The sequence below is a fragment of the Volvox carteri genome, assembly GCF_000143455.1.
Source record: "Volvox carteri f. nagariensis unplaced genomic scaffold VOLCAscaffold_70, whole genome shotgun sequence".
Taxonomy (NCBI): Eukaryota; Viridiplantae; Chlorophyta; class Chlorophyceae; order Chlamydomonadales; family Volvocaceae; genus Volvox; species Volvox carteri.
In genome coordinates, this window is record NW_003307613.1 from 348,570 (window position 1) to 372,128 (window position 23,559).

The 23,559-nt window shown below is 55.7% G+C and overlaps 3 protein-coding genes across 3 annotated transcripts; 2 read left to right on the forward strand and 1 right to left on the reverse strand.

The window, feature by feature from the left end:
* Positions 1-9,856: 9,856 nt before the first annotated feature.
* VOLCADRAFT_121613 (uncharacterized protein) lies at positions 9,857-15,622 on the forward strand (the record flags this gene model as incomplete). Its single annotated transcript, XM_002957157.1, has 10 exons — positions 9,857-10,012; positions 10,095-10,283; positions 10,682-10,732; positions 11,192-11,247; positions 11,632-11,901; positions 12,036-12,136; positions 12,635-12,726; positions 13,164-13,234; positions 14,891-15,061; positions 15,545-15,622. Coding segments are annotated over exons 1-10 (1,161 nt in total), but the record flags the coding sequence as incomplete, so codon positions are not given.
* Positions 15,623-16,176: 554 nt separating this feature from the next.
* On the forward strand, positions 16,177-20,534 carry VOLCADRAFT_121614 (uncharacterized protein). Its single transcript, XM_002957158.1, has 7 exons — positions 16,177-16,397; positions 16,536-16,805; positions 17,166-17,406; positions 18,076-18,290; positions 18,913-19,200; positions 19,391-19,649; positions 19,980-20,534. The coding sequence occupies exons 3-7, from the start codon at positions 17,229-17,231 to the stop codon at positions 20,123-20,125; spliced, it is 1,086 nt and encodes a 361-aa protein (XP_002957204.1). The 5' UTR covers positions 16,177-16,397; positions 16,536-16,805; positions 17,166-17,228; the 3' UTR covers positions 20,126-20,534.
* Positions 20,535-21,279: 745 nt separating this feature from the next.
* VOLCADRAFT_77509 (uncharacterized protein) lies at positions 21,280-23,277 on the reverse strand. The gene is made up of 4 exons (XM_002957203.1): positions 22,937-23,277; positions 22,572-22,773; positions 22,081-22,154; positions 21,280-21,754 (listed from the first exon to the last, which is right to left on the reverse strand). The coding sequence occupies exons 1-4, from the start codon at positions 23,006-23,008 to the stop codon at positions 21,572-21,574; spliced, it is 531 nt and encodes a 176-aa protein (XP_002957249.1). The 5' UTR covers positions 23,009-23,277; the 3' UTR covers positions 21,280-21,571.
* Between the last annotated feature and the right edge of the window lie 282 nt (positions 23,278-23,559).

Consider the following 23,559-nt stretch of genomic DNA (forward strand, 5'->3'; position numbering starts at 1 on the left):
ATTGCAGGGCGTAATGCAAGCAGCAATCTAAATCGTGGGGCTTGACCTGACTGCTTGGCGGTACTGGTGCGCTAGGCCTAAACACCATCTTTGTCAGCAGTGCGTAGGTCTTTCCGGACGCACCGCATCTGGTGAAGCCGCAGCAAAGGCCGGGACCCGAAAGTGGCTGAGAAGCTGTGAGGCAAAGGTTGTTGTGCTGGACCAGAAGCCGCCCGAGGGAGCGTCCGGAGACGGGGATTGTGACACATCGACAGGTCGCCTGCCAGGAGCTTCAGGCGGGGCCACCACACGGCAGGCCAAACCTCTCTTCCACGACTCACTACATCCTACCCATGGTGTGCGACCGCAAGGGTATAAAGAGTATCGCCGTGTGCCAACGCACGGCGTTGAGGCGGGAATCATACTTTAGCGCCGGTCAGATGCATATACTCATCAATATTACAATTGTGCATTTACTTAGTCAAAACTAGCAATGGTAATGCAATATTGTTGGAGACTCTTCGAGAGAATACGTGCGTGGAAACGCTTGAAGTACGAGCCTACTTGTGCCCACGTCGGCCTCTAGCATGGCACACCTCCTTTTCAGCAACTGTCATACTCTCTGCTCTTAGCTACAACGGTCCAAGGGGTGAACTCATTGTTTCCAGTCACTTCGCTTAGCGTAATTTGTGACACGGGACGCAAACCTAGCCGTTGCGCCGAAGTCGAAACCGCTTCCCTTCAGCACTTTATCGGAAACATATATGCGTTGATCCTGGGGAGCAAACGTTGACATTTGCGAAAGCAACCCGTTTTGCCTTCACTGCAATTAAAGTGGAGGTCTAATAACTCTGTCCCTCGTCTAATGAACTTGATAACGAGTTGTGATGACTTCCCAAGTCATGGTGGGAAGGTACGATCGTAGCGACGACTGTTGGTCTTCCGGGGTGACGGTTCGCGTTCCTGCAAGCACGTACTGCTTCGCGCCAAGTATGAACTCATCCTATTGGAGAACGCGTTGAGTCCCTCCAGTGGCAGAGGGCTTGTAAACCCCCGGGTGACGGGGTGCTTATAAACCCCCTTCGTTACACAGCGTCACAGACTGCTCGCTGCCCATCAGCTGCCCATAGCTTGGCCAGGCGCCGAAATGCCCCTTTCCATTTTCGTGCATTAAAGATCCTTGTTCGACGTTGTCAAACCTGAAGCATGCAGAACCCTGGCAGCGAGTCCGTGGTAGTGTCATCCAGGGAGAAAACCGCGTTGCCACACCAGGGTTTTTTCCCGCCCTTCCCACCCATGGCCATGTCAACCATGGCCTATATCACGTTTCCTGTCCAGAATGCAACCCCCCACTTTGGAATTTAGCGTGCCGTACTTTTGCCGTACAGGTGAAAAGATGGGAATGGAAACTCAGGCAGCGTAGGGAGGGGGCTGGATTCACATTTTGTGCTTACTGTACATACTCACATACAGCCGATTCGATGCGTGTTAATCAAGCGGCAACAAAAGGGGTCATGGCGCTTTTTCGAGTTGACTATAGCCTGGCAGTTCGTGCATCGGCCACGGGTTTTTGAAAGAGGGCTGTTGTCGTCGTACAACATGAAGCAAGCATTGGGGGAAAGTGCCTCTCCGCACACGTCCCTCCCATTCACGCGCCCGGCTAACCCATGGAGAAAGAGGGAAGTTGGAAATAACGATTAGAGTGGCCACGATGATAGGGGAGTTATCATAAGATCCCCGTTGCTATTCTTTCCCTCCCTTGACATCACTGTTCACAGCTTCCACCATATTCACCGGCAAGGGGCAGCGCACCTGATTGCTTGCTTGGCCACAGAGACCAGTAATTGATGATGAGCAGGAGGAGGAACGTTCAAACCCGCGTGCAAGGAAAGCACCGAAAACACGGGAAGCATGCAGGCTGATCTTGGCCGCGCCCTGACAAGCGCTCAGCCTAGAGCTCAAGAGGAGGTAACCAAGACAAGAAAACTGATGGTTTCAGAAAGTCCCTGAAGTATTGTTCGCGGCCTCTGCCATGTAAAATCAGTATCCGGCCGTACGACGCCGCGTCAAGACATAGTACCCGGGCCATGAGGGCCGCGACTGAGCATTTGTTTCTGGCGTGAGTGCCGCGCGGTCATTCACACACGGAAAACCAAGATGTGGTTGAGGCCTTGTATTTGCATCGCCCTAACACTGACGTCACAGCCAGTCTCGCCACGGACGTCACCCGCACCACGGACGTCACCAGCACCATGGACGTCACCCGAGTAAGTTTGCAACTCCAAAGAGTGATTTGAGCCGACACGCGTGGTGAGCAAGGCTCAGAGCGAGGAAGGCGCTTTAAGGGACTTCAGACGGACGTGTTTCAAGTACGGGTGCGATAGCAACAGAGCTGTAGCTTAGGCAACGCAATTGGCACAAGGTTTCAGGTGATGTGTGATCAGCAGCGAAAGGTGGTTGTTTGCAGCTTCTGCCGTTTAATATGCTTTCCTTTGTGCTGGCCTCACGCATGCTCACGCATAGAGAAAGTGATGCAACGGCGGCAAACAGCGCCGGCCTGGAACCAAATCAAGAAACATTTTATTTTTAGCAACAGACCTCAGGTCTGGAGGATGTTGATCGAGGGGGCCAATCTTCACGCTACCACAAGCAAAACGGTACGGTGTCCAGCATCTTAAACCGACACAGGTACGGGTCCGCACTCGCCTTTATCGCTATGGAATTTAGATTATTTCTTACATTTGACAGCCCGTGCAATACGTTTTATGTAAGCCCTACTCCAGTGCTCATCTGGAATAACAGACTTCCGCCGTTCTGTGAATGCAAGACCAGCTCAATGTTCTGCTGCTCTTTTGCGGCCCTCGAGACGTAAAAAATTTAGTTTCGATTTGTTTTATTTTAAGGATGGCAAGCTGAGTTCAATAGTTTGATAGTTTTAGTTGCTCTGACATGACAGCCGAACAGTTGTACAACTGTCCCATCAGGTGGCTCTCGACAAACCAAAGAGATTGCCGTCCCGAAGAATTCCATGGGCCACAGGGTATATAACTTAAATCGAAGGTCGTTCACAATCGCAACTCTATCCTCTTTTCGTTCCCAATTACTAGCCCTGCCAACTTGTTAGAGCCGCTTAAACGGCTGGCGGCTGCCCTATAAGGTCTTACATTATCACAATGTAGGCATATCTCATTTTAATCTCAAGTAAAACGCTTCCGTGCAAATCGTGAGCTTGCACGTGGCACTCACACAGTCGCGCTTCTCTGAACGCGCACAAGCCTCCGGCTACCGGCAACCTATTGATCTGTGTAAGAACCCAGTCCCGTAATGTCGGTGGCCGCTACGGTGGCACACAGTCAGTCACCGCTTCCGTTGGATTCGACGCTCCTCTGGGCGAGAAGCGCCGCTTTTGCTTCCCAACAAGCTCTGGCTTCTGACGCTCCGTCTACACCTTCAGCAAGCCCAGGCGTAGCTGCAACGCTGTCGGCCCCGCCGGGAGCTGCCCTGCTGCCGTGTTGCCGCGGTGGTGAACACACCATCTACTACTCAAGCGGGCACAGCCGCGGTGTTGCCCCCGACACAGCCCGCCCCCGGCTGGGATCCTGCCCGGTAATCCGACAGGCTTCATCCCTTCCTAAAGTCAGTTACCTCGCCAGTGGCAACGGCCTTTCAGTGCCCTCTAACAACGGTAACAACGGTAACAACGGTAACCACTGTAACTGCGGCGAAGATCTCCACGACGGCATCAGCGGCTTTGGTCTAGGGTGGAAGGCGGATAACGATGATGGTGGTGATGGCTGTGATGGTGATGATCTTTCCAGGCATGGCGACGAGACGACAGACCTTGACACTCGCCACCAGGCGCACCTTTATGTGCCGACATCCCAACCCACGGCTGCGGCAGGAATAGCAGCAGTAGCAGCAACCTCACCTCCTCTGTGCTGCAGCGGGTGGGGATGTCGTATCGCCGCGGTTTCAGCATCTGGGTCTGCCGCCGCAGCCGCCGCTATACCGCAGCCGCTGGGGACACGGGCAGCATCGCGCGGCGGCTCTGGCGACGGTGCCGCCCCCGCGGAAACGGACACCAGCTGCGGCAACACGACAGCCCTCACGGCGCTGGCACCTTGGCGGCCGTCTTCCCCACAGCCACTGCCCATTTCCCTTCCCAGCAATCGAAGCAGCAGCGGCGGCGGCAGCGAAAGGGTCAGCGGCAACGGCGTTGGCTCCATCACGGCGCAACGGCGACCGCCGTACGGCGTCAAGGCATCCGCGATGACGTCCCAAATATCTGCGGCTCAGAGGTGCGCCTCTCCCGTACACGAATGCCGCATGTACGGCTGCTACCATGCTGACCGCCAAGCTGCACCCTATCTTGAAGTCCATGGGTATCATCCAGGGTATCATGCATTGCCGTACAGCGAAATGCAGTACAGTATGGTGCCGTACATCACACGTCTAATATGGTACCTTTCATTAAGGGGAGAGACTTGAGGGGAACCATGATGGGGGCTCTGCGGGAGACCACATGTTGCTGCCAGAGCTGCTCAATTTGCTGCTCAATTTGCTTCTCAATTTGATCTACCCTCCCAACGCCAACCCCCATCCTAGGCATCACGCTGCGACTCTCATCCAGGCGGGTTGGAGGGGCTTCAGAGTCCGCCGCCTCTACCTGCGTCTCATCGTCTGGAGGTTGCGGCCACCTGGCGAGCGGAAGACGGACACCTGCTCGGGAGTCCGAGAGGTGTGGGGGGAGGCGGGGCCCGGGGTTTCGTATGTACATGTGTGTAAGTGAGTCATATGCTGATCTGTGTAGTAATCTTATTTGCCGTGTCGTTGTACGGCTATCCGTACATATATATGAGCTTGTTGACATAACAGATCTAGGAGGAAGGTGCGCGTGGGCCATGCCTTCATTCCTGCGTTTCAGGGAACTTACCTTATGCCATGTCTGTCTGTCTGCCTGTTTGTCTGTGTCTGCAGTTCCCGCCCATTCCAGATCTACCGGACGTCAGCCTCTTTACACTGTACGGCAGGCCTCACGGGTTTCGGACCATGACTCGTCGGGTGTGGTTTGACATGGATGGTCCCTTGTTCCCCCGCGCGGGGCTGGCGGGGCTGGCCGCGACTGCAGCTGCGACCGTCACCGTCACCGGCTCCGCAGCCGCACCGCGCCGGAGCTTTCTACCCCCGAACGCAGCACAACAACAACAACAACAACAACAACAACAACAACAAAATCAACAACAGCAGCAGCAGCAGCAGCAACGAAAATTGCAGCCTCAGGCATCGGCGGCGCCGGCCCCGGCGCCTCAGGCGGCCCAGCCACTTTGCCCCGGTGGCCCACTGCGCCTGGTGGTACCGCCTCGCCCCGAGGCCGACGTCCCCTTGAGCGAGGTGGAGCGCATCTTGGCGGGCGGGTTTTGGCGGGTGGAGGAGGCGCAGAGGGGGCCCGCGGCGGGCGGCGGCGGCGGTGGGGAAGGAGAGGAGGGGCTGAGTTTGTATCAGCGAGCCCGGATGCGGGCGGAGGAGCGTGAGGCAGAGGAAGCACTGCAGGTGCGCCGTTGCCGCCTATGTGCGTAAATGTATATGCAAATATGTATTCCTCTCTACTTTCCATGTGCATTTGAATTTGCGATTCTTTAATGTAGCACTCCCTCCCACCTTCGTGCCCTGAATAGCTCTTCAACACTAGCTGGAGTTATCCGTATCGGCCATTTCCACACGCACGCGCACGCACACGCACACACAGCGGCCGCACCATAACTCACCACTCAAGTACCGAACACACCAGCAGCACCTACAACTGGCCTTGCAATGACAACCACCGTTGTACGGCAATGGACTAAAACCGCTCGATACCCCCCCTCGACTGCCCATCTCAATATTAATTCAGATGCTCTCGTACGAGCCGGATAACCTGATGCACAAGTTCGGCAGTCTCAAGGAGCGCACCCTGGAGCGGTTGGGCAGTTTGGGTCGTACACTGGGTGAAACCCTGTCGCTGTCTTCGAGTCTCCTGCTCCGTTCAGCTGCCAGCCGGGGGCCCCCCCGGGACACCAACAGCCCGGGCCACGATCACTACCACGTCCATGCCCCGCACCCTCCTCACCCACACCCGCACCACCGCGTGGACATCCTTCAAGAGGTCCTCTTGCCGGGGCAGCAGCATCACAGCCACCACCACAGCGGCCATTGGAACTGGAACTGGAACTGGCACCGGCATCACCGTGGCGGTGCCGGCAGTCAGGGTGTGCACGGGGCATGCGGATGTGGAGGAGGAGGAGGTCAGGCACATTCCATGCCACGTGCGGGGCTATGGGGGACTGCCCGGGGAGGAGGAGGAGGAGGAGGAGGTGCACAGCGGCCTCAGGTGGGAGCGAGGTGCGGGCCGGGTTTGATAAGGTTTAAAAGGCTTGGCAAGTGGAACAAAACGCCAGGAGGAATCTGGTGGGATGTGATTGCGGGGCGAGACGGATTTGTGGCGGGCGGGGGGGGTGTATTAGGAATGGATACCCATGACTAAGCAAGTCAATGACGCATGACACGGCCATGTTGGAGGCATACATTGCCCTTTGCCACCTGCCACTCTTTACATGTCGCATGTGTATCCTCGATGCGCTCCAATGTTCAGTGCCTTCTTCCGCCTCCTCCTCCTCACCCCCCCCCTCCCCGCGCGCCCGCGCGCCGTGTTTTTCTCCGCTGGGACGATGTTACCGCCACATGGCCGACAACAGCTATATTGCGGTGCGGCCGCGCCGTTCCAGGCTGCCGCCGCAGGCGGTGGTGGTGGCAGCAGCACCACCACCACCACAACCGCCGCCAGTAACGGCAAGTGGGTTCTCCGCATGCCCCTCTTGACGTCGGTGGATGCGGAGGGTCGAGCTCGTACGGAGGCCACACACAGCGGGGTGGCGCAACCGATTGCCGTCAACTGGCAGCGATACCGCAGCCGCAGCCATGTCACCAGGATGAGTTTCTGAGTCGCGCCCTTCCTGAACATGACTTGAAACGGTGCGGCAGGGAAAAGCTATATACTCCTTCCTTGGAGAATGCTATTTTGCACGATGCGGGTTTGGTTTTGGAGCTGGTTTCTGGGGCGTGGGGGAGAGATGCGTGGGGGTGGCGTAGTGGCGTTACGCTTGCTGGGGGGCATGTGGGGCGGGCGAGTTTGACAGTTTAGCAGCCAGCCTTCCGATTTTCTCTGATTCCTTTTCCTCGATTTTAATTAAATGACATATCTGACGCTGATAGGTTGAGGAAAATACCCGGGGCAACGCGCCGTGTGTGTTCATATGCATGCGTTGTATGTTTGTATGTTTGTGTTACTGTATGTTGTAAGGGAACAACGCTGTAATGCGAAGATAGCTGTGTTGTGTGCGCGTCGTGTTGGTGTTTTAGGATATGTCTGTTTACACAATCGTTGTGCATATTTGCTTGCGTATATTAGCGCGCCAACCAGTATGAAGAGGTGCCGCGGGGGGCCGACAGCGATAAAGTGAAGTATTTTGCCACCGGCGTGGCGAGTGCAGGCACATCACATGATGGTGGGTCTCAGTTGCTGCTCCTGCTGCTGCTCCTGTTGGGCTTGTTGGGCAGAATTCCACATGGCTAGGGGTTCATCGATTGCCTTCCAGGGCACCTTGCTGGCGGCCCTTTGGGGGCCCGAACCGGACGGGCACCGGGTAGGCTGGCAGCGTGTGTGTGTTTTATGTTGTCGTACTCTCCTCTCAAGTCAATCTCCTCGCACGCAGCCCTCCAGCCTGCCTGCCTATGTTTAGGTTTTGTGTGAGCATCGATGAATTAGGGTTTTACCGCTCCCTTCATTTCTCACCTCGCCATCCGCCTGCATCACGTATGATTCCACCCACACGTTTTACACCTGCATAGATTTAGCATATGTAGACGTCGCAGTGTCGGCCGCGGGGTGCCCGCATGCAAGAAAGGACGGGTACACCATGTTATATTTATGGTTGCGATGCGCCGCTGTATCCTCCCTTGCATTGTCTTAACCTTGCTGGTGGTGGTTGTGGTGGTTGTAATAGCGGTTTGGTGGTTGTAATAGTGGTTTGGTGGTTGATTGTGTATGGTTGGTAGGGGCTGGTGCCTCCAAGCAAAAACGCGGGCATGGGAGAACGGAGCGTGCATGGGATTCATTCGCGTGATGGTCTTTTGACCTTTGTTAGGGACTAGATCGTTTAGTAGAACGTATTAGACTTGAATATGCTGTAAGGCTGTTAGAGCTGTTGGGGTAAAGCTGCTCTCTCGGCAGCAGAGGGCTTGGCGGGAAAAAAGCTGAGGGCCCGGCGGCGGCTGCGGTAGCCTTGTTGATTAGCCTGATGGCAGCTCTGGCCTGGTGATTCGGACATCAGGTGAGCCAAGGTGGTCATCATGATGATGATAAACATGAAGTTGGTCGAGTAGGAGGATTAGGGGAAGGAAAGGAGACGCCGGTCTATGGCAGTGAATATAGGTGTGAATATTATTGAAAGAGATGACGGTTGGGGGAAAGGTGGGGGGATTGGGGAGAGAGCTGTGCTGCGGTGGTCGCATGCGGTGCTGCTGTGGCACACACGAGCCGACCTTGGTTGTGTGGCAGGGCGTGGAGACGGAGGCTGTATGGGGTCTTGAGGACGAACGCTGGGATTAGGCAGGAGGAAGAAGATCAGTGAGTGCCGGGTTGTGCGGGTTCTACCGCCGGGTTGTGTGGGTGGGCTTTCGAGGGTCGGATATCTGAGGGTAAGCAGGGTTTTAGGGTGTGTGAGGAATGCCGCGGGACTAGGGGGCCTGGGTCACGTGGGAGATGTTGCATCGTGTCTGGGGTTGCTGCAACTGCATGTAGCGCCTGTAGCACCTGTTTTTGAGTGTGCCTCTGTGTGTACGTATGTATGTATGTATGTATGTATGTATGTATGAAAAAGAAAACAAGTGCAGGAGAGGAGTTTATTAATGATGTCTGGAATTTTGGAGGGTTTTTCTGCTGTTGCCGGTTCCAGCTGTATAGTGTATAGTGCATTGTTAATGATGTCGTCTCTTTCGAGTGGCGTCATTGACTGGGTTTTATGAGACGTGTTGTGCACCCACCTGTTGGCGGCCAGGCCCTTTACTGTTGTAGTCTGGTGTTTTGGACTTGGCAGGATAGGAATTCTTGAGCTGGGAATCAGGGCGCATCGCTGGAAATGCTGGGGCATTAACCTGTTGAGGAGGAGGCGGACTAGGGATTAGAGATGCTGGAAGAGGACAAAGACATTACGTGTCTTGCATGTCTTGCCTCTATCGCTTTGCAAATACCACGTGATAATGAGTCTCGTACAGTTCCGTACATTCCGGACATGTATGCTTAGACGCCCCTGTAAATGATATGCTTTTAATCACTTGAATTCTTAGCAGTCTTTTACAAAGCGAAGCTTTCGTTGCCTGCACAGCAACTAAGCGCGAGGCGGCCGCTGCAGCTGCAAAACAAGGTCTCCAGCAAGCCGCCAGCATGACCACAAGCCTTCACAAGCAAGGCGGCACAAACGGACTCATCAGGATTGGCATACTTAAATCAGTAAATATGCAGCGCACTACCTGGGGGTTTCATTCAATCGACTGGGGTCTCTCTCAATCGACTGTGTGCGGATGGGTTTGGATTGCAGAAGGGAATCACTGGATGGAAACCTGGGTGTCCCTTTATGCGTGCGAAATGCAAATTCAACGGCGCCATGCCGGGCTATGGAAGGGACGCCCTGTGCGTGCCAGCGAAGGGCCATACTGTACACCACTGAAGAGAGTTCTGAATGAAACGTACGGCATTTGTCAACGAGGTTGCAGCACACTTGTAATGTGTGGTGTCGATTATATGGTATATATCTTACATGTTTATAACTTTGTTTGAGGTGCTATATGCCTGCGCTGCCGCATTAACAGCCTCGCATAGCAATTTCCAAGTCATCTATCGTGTACCCTCAGCGTGATGCGCTGTTCCCAACTACTTGAGCGATTTGGGCGTAGTGCGTTTTCCTTAAATGGTTATAGTGGATGCTGGCAATCTTGCAGGGTAAGCAAGCGACATCAAATATCATCGCAGCAAGCAGGAAACGGATGAACGCCATCTTTTGCGGTGTGTCCGTGATCTGCAGGCATACGCCACGCAGATTACGGAGCTAGAAGCTTCGTCTAGCAATGCCGATGCACTTATCTTTGCAGCTTGTGTGCTGCAGCGGCTGCCGATATTAAGACCGGCCGTGCCGCCTCACCACGCACAACACCTGATATGGTCCCGACAACGAGGCCTAGAATCGGGGACGCTGAAAGACTATCCGGAAGCGGTAAGGGCTGGCAGCGGCCGTGGCGACGGCTGCGACTGCCGCCTATGCTTCTCCCATATTCCCGGCGACCGCCAGCTCCATACCTTCAACTGCGTACCAGTCAAACTCCGCCACGGCGCACCAGTGTCCCTTTCTCCCCACCACAATGATCAGCAGTACTTCGATGAGAACACATAATGCCATGAACTGTCACAACACAGCGTTCTCTTCGTTCACGTCAGCTGCATCGCCTCAGACCACCTGGTTTGGCTCCTTACACCCTCACACATGCAAAACGGCTCCCCTGTGGCTGGATGACTTCACCTTCATCATCGGTCCGTGTGATACCCTGCCCCGATGCGTTATGTAAGAATCGTGCCCTATCCCTCCTGGTGGGCTTCCCTCCCGTCCGTCCGCAGGCCACCAAGGGCCGGGGAGATATGGGCAGCAAGCAGGAGAAACAGGACCTGGTACGGACCTGGCCACGCTAGCCGCATCCAACAGCAACTTCGCCCCTTGTTTCGCATCTTAGCGCAGGGCGCGGTTGCTGTGTAAAGCTTTACATGTGTACGTGGCCTTTCTTTCCCTGCGTGGTAATATCGGCCTAAACAATGTCTTAGCACGTTAGCTTACATGTGCGCGTGGGGCGCTGTCTGCCTACCTGCTAGTTCCCCTACCTGTGCTCCTTGCAATTTGAACGATGGAGACCGGCGGGCCCAAAGGCCCTCTGGTCCTGGTGTCGTGTCGGCAAGACGACGTGTGCAGCAGCAGCAACAGCAGCAGCATGTAAGGCGGAGGCCCGCTGTAAGGCCCTCCATGTGCCCTCTTAACCCACTGAACCCTTCGCCTTATCCTGACGGCGCCGATGCCATGCCATCTCTTTTGCATTCGACGCGTGTCTCCTCCCTCTCCTCTTCCTCCGGCTGCAGCGGACCTTCAGTCCTGTGCCCTCCCTCACATCGGCGGACGACTCCGGAGATGTCAGGTACTCGTTGTGCTGGGTGTGGGCCCCTTGGCTGGTTGTTTTTCAGCTTCTTCACGACCTGTGAACATAATTATACAAACAAACAGACAGACAGACAGACAAACATATCCCAGCAATTCGTGTGACATTTCCAGCGCTACTTTCGCGTCTAAGCTCAGTAGGATTCAGCCCACGTGACAAGCTCTCCGGCAGCGTAACCCAAATCTAACGACCCGAGCTGCAGCTTCAGTTCTCCACACACGCACACACATTCGTACATGCATCGTTCCTGAGTTTCGCGGAGATCTCCTCGTGCGTGCAGCTGCCTGCTAACGCACTTTCTCCCGCGTCGGGGCCCCCTGATCACGGTGGTCATCTCGTCTGGTGGGGCGGCTCGGAGCACAGGTCCATGCGGCGGCGCCTGAGCGAGGGGCTGTACCTGGTGGTGCGCAACACCAACAGAGGGGACCACCAGCAGCACCCGCAACAGCTGGGCCAGCGGCAGGCTGGAGAAGGGTCTTCGCCCCCGGGGCCCGGCTCTTCAGGAGGCGCTCTCGAGGACCTCCGTGGAGGGCGTGGAGGGAGCGGGAGCAGTAGTAGCAGCAGTAGCGAGGGCCATGGCGGAGGATCTTGGGCTTTCCCTTTAGCGGCCAACACGGGCGAGGAGAGCATCAGGTGCTTGTGTGTGCATATGCGTGTGTCTGTGTGTGTGATGGTGTTGTGCCGTGCACGTCCTTGCCCTGCCGCCACACACCTGTCGCGCCTATGTCATATTACTCCCTCTCTGTTGCCCCTTTTTCCGGCTGCAGTGAAACCGCTCACCGCGCACTCCACGCCGTCATTGGTCGCTCTCACCCGGTGTTCTTTGTGGGCAAGGCGCCCATGGCCCACCTTGTGGGGCCTCGCAGAGGTGTGTTTGAATTTGTTGGCTGGCTAGCTGGCTGGGTGCTTTAGTGGGCTATCCCCGTTGCTTATGGCTGGGGCCCTGGCCCGCGTACAGGCTGGTGTTTGTTAAGCTCCCGATGTCGGATTTGTTTTACAGCAGAAACGGCAGCAGCGGCGGCAGCAGCAGCAGCTGCCCATGGTTTCCTCAGGGCGACAGCATGCCAGCTGGCGGCCTCGCCATATGTAGCCCCCGCCGGCTGCGGTGACTTCCTTTGGTCTCAGGGGCCTCTTGTTGGCGGGAGAAGAGGCGCTTTTGCCCTCACTGATCGTTGACCGCTTCACGCACACATAGCATCGATAACCACACGCATACCTTCCCGTCAGTGTTCTTCCCCGGCCGTATTTCTCGCGAGGTCCTGTTGTCCTCCGGCCTGATGTCCTCCCTCCCATGTTCCCCCCGGTCCATCTCTGTGCTGCTGGCTGCTGGTGGCGTTTGGGGGTGGGGATGTCGATGCGTGCGCAGGTATCAAGACGTTCTTCATGCTGGCTCAGACAGTGGATGACCCATGGGACATCCGGCTGGTGGAGGGAGGACCCGCACAAGAGTTCGCCTGGGTGCGTTTCACGTCGCGCATGTCCTCATGCGGGGTCTTTGTGGATATGCTTGTGCGTACAGCAAACCTGGCCTCGACTATGTGTGCACTGTGTATACAGCAATATGTAGACGCGAATGGGTGCATGTGCGCGGATGTACTTGGCTGATCTACTGGCGCGGTCTTCCTAACCCAGCCTGATTGATTTCTGCCTGTCCTTAAGGCCATTAGCATAGTGTGCGAGAGGGTTGCGGAAGGGGCACGGCATCCGCCACTCTGCACCCACTGCGCTGCTACTTCCTTGCAAACGCTCTCCAATTGGTCCACTTTCCGTCTTGTCCTATATTATCCCCATTTTGTTATTGTTTATTGTTCCAGCAGTGTTTCCGATGTTGCTGTCTTGACTGTTGCTCCTACTCCTGCTGCTGCCGCTGTTTCTTCTCTCCCCATGAACACCAGGTTACCAAGCAAGAGCTGCTGGAAACGTATCTGTCTGATGCGCGACTGCGTGAGCTTGTAAGCAAAATGCTGTGAGCTTACTGTGAGCTTACTGTATGCCGGCCATCGCAGCTCCCACAGCGGATCTACATATATACGGGAAGGCGAGGGGTGCGTGGTGAATAGGAAAGAAAGCTGACCTCACTCCCGTGGGGAGTGATGGGGGTGACAATTGCAGGGATTTCGCAGCCTAACATTGCATAGAAGGCTGGCGGGCAGCCCCTGCACTCTTTCCAATGCATACACGAACACAGGGCCCTATGCATGGGCGGCGGTGTCGTTGCAGCACCTGACGCCGCGCGGCATATGGTCAGCCGCCATCGTCGGGCTGCCAACAGCGAACTCGTGAACCCACACAATGACAGGACACGATGAGCGGCCACTGCCGGGAAATGGTACCGGCCACGAAACATAACCGTCCGTTGAACGTGCCACGTGATCAGTCAACAAGGGAATCCACGTGCGTCTTTTGCGACCGTCACAGTCGAGGCAGCCGCAAGTGTTGGGATTACCCTTAACAGAAATAGCTTCGGAGCACTGCAGCTTCACCAGGTGCACAGCGTGCGAATTCGGCCTCCCCTTCTAGTCCAGCCTGCAGCTCGGCACCATTCCACGCTGCGGGTAGTATCAAGAGGAAACCAAGCTACCACGTGTCCTCTTCCCTTCCAGCGGTAGGGGCCTGATAACAGTCGACCAGATACCGACTCGACGGCTTACTCATGCCACATGGCACAACCCCAATGCGTAATATCCGTCACTGTGTTCGGATTGTGTGTAAATGAACACATGCCCTAAACAAGTCAACACGCATGCGAAACTGCTGCGTTATCCTGCAACTTCCCCACACCTTATCGAGGTCGTAGGCTGGTAGGGCTGCAATCTGTCGACACATCCAAATCCCCAGCCGATCCCGTACGCTATAATACCTTGCATACTGCAGGGCAGACAGCGAGGCGTTGCTTTTGTCTAAGTCGCAACTGTCACATCAACATTAGTACACTGCATCTTGGCACCCCCACCGTGCTGTAAGCCGTATCCGTTAACAGTGCTCACACAGCGCTACCATCACCACCACTTGCCATTCGCGATGATGCATCTCCCGGCACAGACGCGGAGTCAGCTCGGCTCCCGTCCTCCAGAACCCCGTTAAGGCGGGACAGCTGGCATGGAATAGTGACTGGCCTAACAGGGCAGGCCGGCAGGACCCAGCTACGCTACAAGTTGGCCAGCCGCAGTCCCCGACGGTGCTGTCAAGTTCGCTGCTCCTCCCCATCCCTGCTTACTGTGCGGGTCTTCTCTATTGTCCGTTAAAAACTCCCCCAAAACTCCCCAAATGAAAATTCCCCAAATGTTTTGCTCCTAGTTCATCATGAATTTGGCCATCCCATCCTTTCGGGTCCAGACCCAAATTGCTTGGGTGAAGTGCCCTTCCGCCTTAACCCACTTCCCTTGCTACGCACTACCTCTTTCCAGCATCCTGGCCCCCAACCCTTAGGTCCCATCCAAAATATGCAGTGCTCTCTCACGCATGCATGAGTGAAGCCCACAAGTTCAGCGCACATGAAGATTGCCATACGTCAAGTCCAGAGAATAAGCCTTACAGCCGCCAGAGCCCTCGTCCGCTTTCGCCGTCACCAGGCTCATCATGCTGCTGCCGTGCGACTCCGCCGCAATGCCTCCGCCGCCAGCTCAGCCAAGGCTGCCTCCGCCGCTGCGCCCGTCAACATCGGCAGCGACAATCCAGACAAAAATAGCCCACAATCCGCTGCGTTAGCACCCTCCACAACTAACCGTACCCGCATCCCGCCGAGCTGTTCGAAGAGCCAAAAGTTTTGCTCGAAGTCCGGGTACTGTAGAAGGTTCGTGACCCGAAACTCCGTGGCGTGGGGCCGCAGAGGGTCCTTCCGGTGGTCAAGCGCCGCCGCCTTGGCAGCTTTGGCGGCGGCGGCTTTGTCGCCCGGCAACGGTGCCACCAGCGTCGGCGGCGGCACGCCCCCGAAACCTACCTGATTGGGCAGGATTACGTGTATAAGCTTTTCCAGAAAGCCGTATGTCGCGTCGGGGTCAGTAGTGGCGTCTAGGCGCACGTATATGCCCGAGGTGCGCGTGGCGGAATTTTTGGAGTTGGCGGGTGGTGTGAAGGTTGCAGGGCGGCCTGTTAGGTTTTCCAAGGCGAGAGAGTATAGGAGCAGTTCCCATTTTTCAACCTCGTCGTTGTTGAGATGGGTTTCGGAGGCTCGGACGCGGGCTTCTACAGAGACCAGACGGGGCACTCTGTCCCAGCCGCGGGGCCCGAGCTTGAGCAATAGCTCACGGTGGAGTATCGTTTGAACATACTGGAGGAGGCGACTGGGGGCCAAGTGGCTGGATGCTGCTGCCAAGGCCGCCGTGGACGCAACACGTGGTGTGGGGGACGCCAGGTGGGGGGAGCTGGAGGGCGAAGCGAGGGATCGCGCTTCAGGGAAAGGGGCGGAAGATGTTTGGGGCTTGGCTCCGGCAGGCGCGCGCACGCCAGACGCCGCCCTGGAAGAGGTATCTCCGCGTCTTGATGTCGATAATGCTGTACTATCTACCTGAGCTTGCGCTTGTGCACTAAATGCCTGAGCATCAGAAAGCAAGACAACAAGGATGAGGCTTCATCAACGACATACCCAGGTGCGTTGAAGTAGGAGGGCTTCGACACCATGCATCACCCACCGCAGTAGATGTACATTGGAGCGCGGCACTGGAACTATTCCAGCTCCGCAAAGCACTTGCCAAGAAACGACTGCTACACAGCATGCAAGATGCAGCTTTCTCCCTCATGTCTTCAGAGGATCTCGCTCAATATTGTTGAGCTCGGGTGTCATGGTTGTTAACTGTCGACTTACCGCTGTGCGGTGGGCCCTACGTCGGTTGGCGGGAGAACTGCAAAGGGCCGATCGCATCATTCTGCAACGCTGCAAGGGAAGGAATGACTGCTTCCGTGAAATTGGGGAATCTTTGAGACACAACGGAGATATATCCAGAACGTGGAGCGCACGGTGGTCTTTTGTCATAACATTCAGGGGCTGCAACCAGTTCTAACTTTTTCGATCCTTCAACTTGCAAAACTAAGGCAAACATGGCAGTAGAATATCGTGATTTGGTCCACGAGCTCGCCAAAGCAAGCAAGCCCGAATATAACCTCGCCCTCATAAACGAGAACCTCGACAGGTATATCGGCTGCACGTTACTTCTAGCTACGCTTTTCCCGAGTGTTCTGCAGCTCGTGCTGCCGCTGTTCGGCAAGCACATTTGATATTGCTGTCTAAAGCTTGGACCCCTTGAACCTTTGACCTTAAACCTTCACAGACGCTCCCTGCCCGCAGCCTCCCCGATCCCCTCGGTGCTGTACTGAGAGTCGTCCAGGCACGCAAGAAACGTGAAACGGATGAGCAGCAGCGGCGGGAGGCCAATCGGAAGCTCCAGGAGCATTTGGCTCGCAAGCACGACGAGCTGGCTCAGCAGGACCGGGAGGAGGCGGAGACGGAGCGACATCACGATGTCAATCCTACGGCCGAAGCTCCCGAGGAGGTTAAAGAGCCGGAGGTCTCGGAGCCGCTGTACCTAACCCTGCCACAGGTGACTACAGAGTCCGGTGCACGGCGTAACGCGTACAGCAGGTTGGCGCTCGGTTGGACGCGCAGCCGCGCAGGCGACCGACATCCCAGGTTCATTTGAAAGCATAATTGGTTCAGCCAGCTTTCACCAGTTGAGTGGAGGACTCGGGAGCCCTGGCTTCGCCGTGTGCGTAATTTTTGCTTGCCATTCCTCCAAGCACTGAACTGGGTTACGCGTAGCTGCTTGGCAAAACCCCATCAGCTCTCCCACCTGCCCACATCTTGTTGCCTGATCGACATCAGGACGGAGCCCGATTATACGAGGCTACCCGATTATACAGTCCATTTGTTGTGATTGCCTGTTGCCTGACCCAAATCGCAGCCAACGCCGGTCCTGGACCTCTCCCCGCTGGGCCTGCCCCCGTCCCTCAACCACACGGAAGCCATGGCACTGATGAATGAGCTCATTGTCACACGGCAGTTATTCGCTCACGCGGGGGCCTTCGACGGCGCATCAGCGAGCCCGATATTGAAAACGCTGTTCAGCATTGTGACATACGGCGAAAACCCACACAGCGCATCCCAGCAGCTGGTGCGGTACTACAACGCAGCAGATGTGGCGGGTGAGTGAGCGAATAACTGAATAAATCGGCATGCTTTGGCAGCTCCTTGCCGCGTCTGGGTTAGTAGCCAGCGCAGCAGCAACAGCAGCGACGCCTACCTGCTTGGGTGTCGGGTGCTGCTGCTGCGCTGTTGTCGTGGACCTCAATGGTTAGGCGGAAGGTCTTGCTTCGGCGTCCATGGCATTGTGTGTCTGGGAATAGCTCTTGCGGGTTCCATGTAAACATCCGTAGATCCGTTGGCTAACAATGGTAAGCAATGGAATGATCCACCGCATTTCCCGCCTTCTCCATAACGTTCAACGTGCGTGCATGGAGTTCCGTCGCTCTACTCGGATTATTCTCCATCTCTCCAAGCTCCTTAGCAGGTTCCTTACGCCGATTACAAAAGAGTGCGGAACAACACAACACAGACGAACAGGAGCACGCATGTGGCGCTGGCGCCCACTAATTCTCTTATTCCCTTGTAAAATAACCGTACGTCTTCCTTTGCTCTAACCTAACTAGCATTACTTCTAATGCTGAACTTGGGTTCTTTGATTCATGTCCCCGTTGTGTACACAACACAACGGACTTCATGTGTATCTGGTGCGGTTAAAGACATGGGCTGGGTACCGCAGCTTCCCGATTTTTTCACTGCTCTGACCATGCTGGGCTACCAGCCGCCAAGAGGTCATGGTGGAGGCGGCAGGAAGCGCAGCGCGATTCATGAGGAACCGTCACCGCAAGGGGGCAGCGCTGGCGGCAAAGGCAGTGACGGAGATGGTCGAGGCGGGTGGGGTTTCGCCCGGCTGCCAAACCTCCAGGGACTCCTGAGGTTGCTGGCAGATTTGTCGAGGTTGCAGCTAGGGGGCCGAGTGGACGCGGGCTTTCGAAGCCAGGGCGAGGTGGGTATCCATGTCATGCGGCGAGGGCGCGGCGCTGTGCTTCGTTTTGTGGTTTCTTGCCACTCCGTTTCTATCAGTTTCTATGCCTACCCCTTGCGCTATTCCGTTCTGACGCTTGTCAGGGCTCATCGCTGTTCCAGCCGCCAAAAGCATCCTTGGGTTTGTCAACCTTCACAATTTTCACCCATCCACATGTGAGCACATGCAGACACGTCAGGCACTAGACACTGCGCGCAAGACCTCGTTGTAGCGCCTTATAGCGTTACAGAGCTAAATCGCAAAGCGATTAAGACATAAGTTGACTAAGACTGATCTATGAGCAGTCTATGTATACCTTGAGCTGACACTCATTCAGGGTTCCTACCCTAACCGAACAGACACCTCGGTCTAATCAGCCGTCAGGTGGTGCGAAGGGACACTCTACGACAGAAGTCGTTGCGGCCTCCTAAGTAACGAGTATTATATACCTGGGAGGGAGCCTCGGTCGTTGGAGTTCGTAAACACACGTTTTTTTACTCTATATTCAGAGCCCAGATCTTGGAGCGAATCCGTCCTGTGACTTATGGGTTCTTACTGACATTACACGCTAACAGACCTGCACCTTTCTTCTTCCGTCCCCCAGGCTCCCTGTAAGGGGCTGATCACTGCCTTGCTCCGCATGCTGCTGGACATGGGGCTGTCGTCGCGACTGCATACTGACGTGTGTGCTGCTCTAGAGGGCCTTATGCAGCCCTGGGACGAGCCGCGGTGGCGCCGCATCTGCGATGACACGGCGGTGACGGCGGCGGATCTGGGCCCCTCCCACCGGGCTGCCTACAGGGTCATTTCGGGGGTACATGGCCTAAGTGAACGGCTGCGTACCTGGCAGCAGTGCGCCATGTTGCAGCTATTGCGGAAGACGTTGCCGCCGGTAGGGTGGTGTGGCCAGCTGGGATAGGGTGGGATATGTCCGCATAGCGTAAGCGATTCCTGGTGAGAACGAGATTCTTTTCCACAATCTGTACTAGGTCTCCTCCTGACGTACCAGTCTCTATGCGCCTTCGAATGAGATATGACCGTCATGTTGGCTTACATACAATCCCATGCACGCCGCGTGTCAGGAAATGACGTGCAACAGCGGCGGCCCGGCTGGCAGCCATCGGGGGCAGCTCCATGTGGACATCCGGCAGGTCCAGACAATGTTGGGCAAGGACTGTGCCAAGGGCGTCAAGGCGCTGCTGAATGGGCTGAGGCGGTCGTTGCGCGACCGGGGCTCGGCGGGGGCGGCTGGAGGGGGTGTGGATTACTGGCTGCTGCTGACGGTGCTGCAGTGCGCTCACATGGTGACGTGGACAAGCGTTTACGTTGAGGAGGGCGAGGGTGAGGAAAGATGGGGTTAAGGGTTGGAAAGCTCAGACATGCAGCGTCGGCACTCAAATTGTTAACGTACAAGGGGAGGGGGTTATGAGGGTAACCGGTGCAGAGTCGGGGCTCTTGATTCCATCTCACAGGAACAGGCGACCGACATATGTCTTGGGGTTTTTTTATACTGTGTGCCAAGCAGGAAGTAGAGGGAGGAGTTTCAAGGCAGCCAACAGTCACAAAGGAGGCACCCCTGCCCCGTAATAGCCCTGCCTGGCTCTGTGACACTGCTTGCACCCCCGATCGCGGCTGCTTGTGTCACTGCTGTTTGCTGTTTGCTGTTTGCAGAGGTGGACAAGGTGATTCGATGGATACTTACCTACTTCAAGTCTGTAGAGCAAAGTCTACGTGGGCAGCAAGCCACGGTAATGCGCATCAAGGTGTTCCTCGCAGACGTACAAACCAACTACGAATTGCTGGCGCGAGTGGATTAGAAAGGGGGAAGCGGGGAACAGGTGGAAGTGAAGAACCAAGCGGAGAGTGCATTATGTGGTGTGAAAACGTATGCCCCCATTGTCAGGTTTATATGCATGGGAGGTATCGCGACAACTTTAGTGGCTGTTGAGGCTGCTTGTCATATGATGCTTAGGGCTGTGGTACTGCCATAAGGCGGGGTTTGGTGCAGCTAATGGGGGAGGGGAGCGCAGGGAACGTAGTCTAAATTTGAGGGATTGTAGGGGACTTGAACTCAGTTCTATGGTGAAATTCTGTAGGAGGTTGGTGGGCTAAAGTTGGTCAGCAGCGTTGTCCCTGTCAAACAGGGAGATGAGGAGTAGGTACTTGCTACCCCAAGGGATAACTGACGGAATCCCTGTATATTAATTGGTAAGCGCCATAATGTTCCCCGTTATTGTCTTAAAAATATGCCTTATCAGTGCACGTGTCTGTGCCACGCAGCAACCACCACCTGGAATACCAAAATTGACAAAATAAGCATTGAACTGACCAACCAGATCACAACCCACCGAAAGAAAAGATATGCATCAAGGCCTGAAGTCAACACCTTGCCGCACGTAGCTGTACTAAAACGTGTCAGCATAGTACCAAACGCCAAGAGGAAAGCTACGTGCGTGCAGGTACTGAAGTTGCCGCACCTGGCCACGTAACGAACGTAGGTTGATGACTAAATGCAGAAACGGATATGCAGAAACCGGCGTTGTCGAGGGCAATCTTCACGTTCTCCACAACGCCGCTGGCCGCGACAAGGGACAGGAAATTGGCCGCCTATGCCTGCGAAAGGCCTCTAGCATCTGCTGGAAAACGCTCGTCGGCACGGGCTGCTGCGAGCAGCGAATTCTTCTCCCTTTTGCCGCACCGTCCCAGACCCCTACCACTTTCAAGGCGCACACAAGAGCTGGGTAGCTGCAGAATACATGCATTCATCTTTCTCTCGGCTGGTCTCACAAGACGTGCCATGGCCATGGTCCACTTGTTCTGGTCAACTTGCAAGCTCGTTCCAAACCAGTTTTGGAAGTCGTTCGGGTCCACACATTTCCTATGGACACCTTTACCCGCGACACATGCATGTGGCCACGTTGCTCATCCCCTCGCGACATGCAGCAACGGGATATAGACAAAGGCGGATCGTACATGGTTGGCTCCTACAGGGCATGTGCTCCAGCACCACGCAGGTGCTATCCGCCGGTTTCATACTACCTGCCTTGCACGAAAAACGTACATGAAAACAATACCACCAAAGAAATCTGAACTGGGCGCAAAAGCCCCATTTGCTGTTGCCGCCGCATTCGTCCACCTCATTTGTCCATACGCACGTCACTTAGCTGTCTGCTCAGCTATAGGGTCCACAGTGTTGTGCCGATGCACTCGACCGGTTCGGGTCCGCTGTAACAAACGACATACTGCTCAGTCGACACCTGCGGTCACCCGCACTGCACGTGGTTACGCTCAAAGTCCTTGACCAGAACCCCCAGCCGAAGCTGCACAACGCCACTGGCCACCGTATTGAGTCGGAAGCGGTCGCCTGGAGTATGCACCACCTCCTCGTACTTGAGCCGCGGATTGCCTCCCAGGAAGAATGCAGCGATGCGCTCACCCAAAGTACCCTGCGCCGTGCGTGACCATTCAGGCGGGTGGGCTTAATGGACAGTTGAAAGGACGAGAACGTTGAAGCAGCTTCAAGGAATGAACGAGGAGCTTCTACGAGGGTAGCCGTGCGTGTTGGGTGCTGTGTGCGCCGAGCACCCATCAGGGCCTGTCGCTAGGGTTCATAACCGTTTTCGTCATCACTACAGACTTCAACACGGTCAGTCACGGTGTTAATGACTCAGGGTCGAAAACGGGAAAACATTCCTTCGCAGTCAGTCAGGTTTTCCCCTGCAAGGCCCCTCCTATTCCTTTCGTGCCGCGTCCCCTGCCTCCCCTGCCGTACTTCAGGTATCCACGTAGGACAGTCGAGCTCGTACTGCCCCGGTGATGTGGGAACATGACAGAAACCATAGCCGCCTGCAGCACGCACAGCGACGACGTGGCGGGATGGGGCGATGGTGTTTCAGCGAGCCTCCGCAAGGAATGGCAAGAGCAACGCACAACATCACCGAAAGGACAGCTATCCAGCGCCGGGTGCAAGACACCTGCCAGCTTCGCACGCTGGGTGGAGGTGCGGTTGGATTGACCTCATCCGCCTCGACTGGCCCTCTCCTAGCCCCCGACCGTCCGGTGCAGCTGAGCCAGCTCCATCAGCGGCAGCAGCTGAACCAACATGTTTTCAACCGAACCAATGCCAGTCCGGGCCGGTACTGGTGCTGGGCAATTCCTTTTTTCGTTCCCATCCCAGGACAAAAACCAGCGAGGTAGCAGCTAACTTCCCCTCGGCGCCAGCGCTTGCTGCCTCATGCATTATTGCAACGGCCAATGACTCACAAATATCGTTGCGACCATGTATATCCTGGCTCCATACTTGGAAATGGAGCTTGGGCCAGCCCGCCAGGCCGCGACAGGCGTAGTGCAGGTCCAGGGGGTGCGCCCACACGACGGGCTCACCGTCAGGCGCCAAGTCCAGCTGCGTTTGCCCCGAATCCAGCCCCTCCAGCAGCTCCCAGCTGCGTCCTGCCGTTACTCCCCACTGCAACGGCATCGCACCCGCAGGACAACACCCGGGACGTGTACAGCAAAGCAACGTAAACTGGTACAGCCGTGGGCTGAGGACGGGTTCCCTATGCGTGTCAAGCCCTTACGGACAAGCAGGATGCGCGGACAAGCCTGCCCGTCCATATTTACATCGGTACCTTGCAGAAAAGATTCTGGCTGGGGAAGCCGATAGCGCCGGTGATTTGCCCGATGACATGCAGCTCCGCCATCGCAGGCAGGTGGGGTTTAGTCTATTGCCCTGGTAATGATAGCCTTAGCGGTAAGTGGCTTAGAGTGGGGCTTGTCAGTACAGGTTGGACCTACGCCAGCTTCACTTTCAGCTGCCCTTCGGCCGGGGACGTCCCTTGCCCATTTCAGCAACGTATCAAATGAACTTCAGATATGTGCACTGGATGAAGCCTTTAAAATATTTCAGTGAAAGTTTTGACGCTGGCAAAAGGACGCAGAGGACGCTGTTTTCGAGCGCACAACAATTGCGTAGAAATGCTTTATTTAGTCATACGAAGAACTGCTGTTAACTGTCTGTTGATCAAGTTGTAACTCATAAGTAGGTAGGAACGTCAAGTACGTGACAGCCCGTTGGATAGAAGTTGGATCCCATTTACCCCTTTCTATTGTGTAAAACCAAAAATCTTCTTATGCAAGTATTTCCACAACTACAGTTAATTGTCATAACGGATTTGTCAAACGGATACAGCTTCGGCTAAGCATCCTAGGCAACTAATCTCTCCACCAATCGGCGGCTGGTATGAGCTCATTC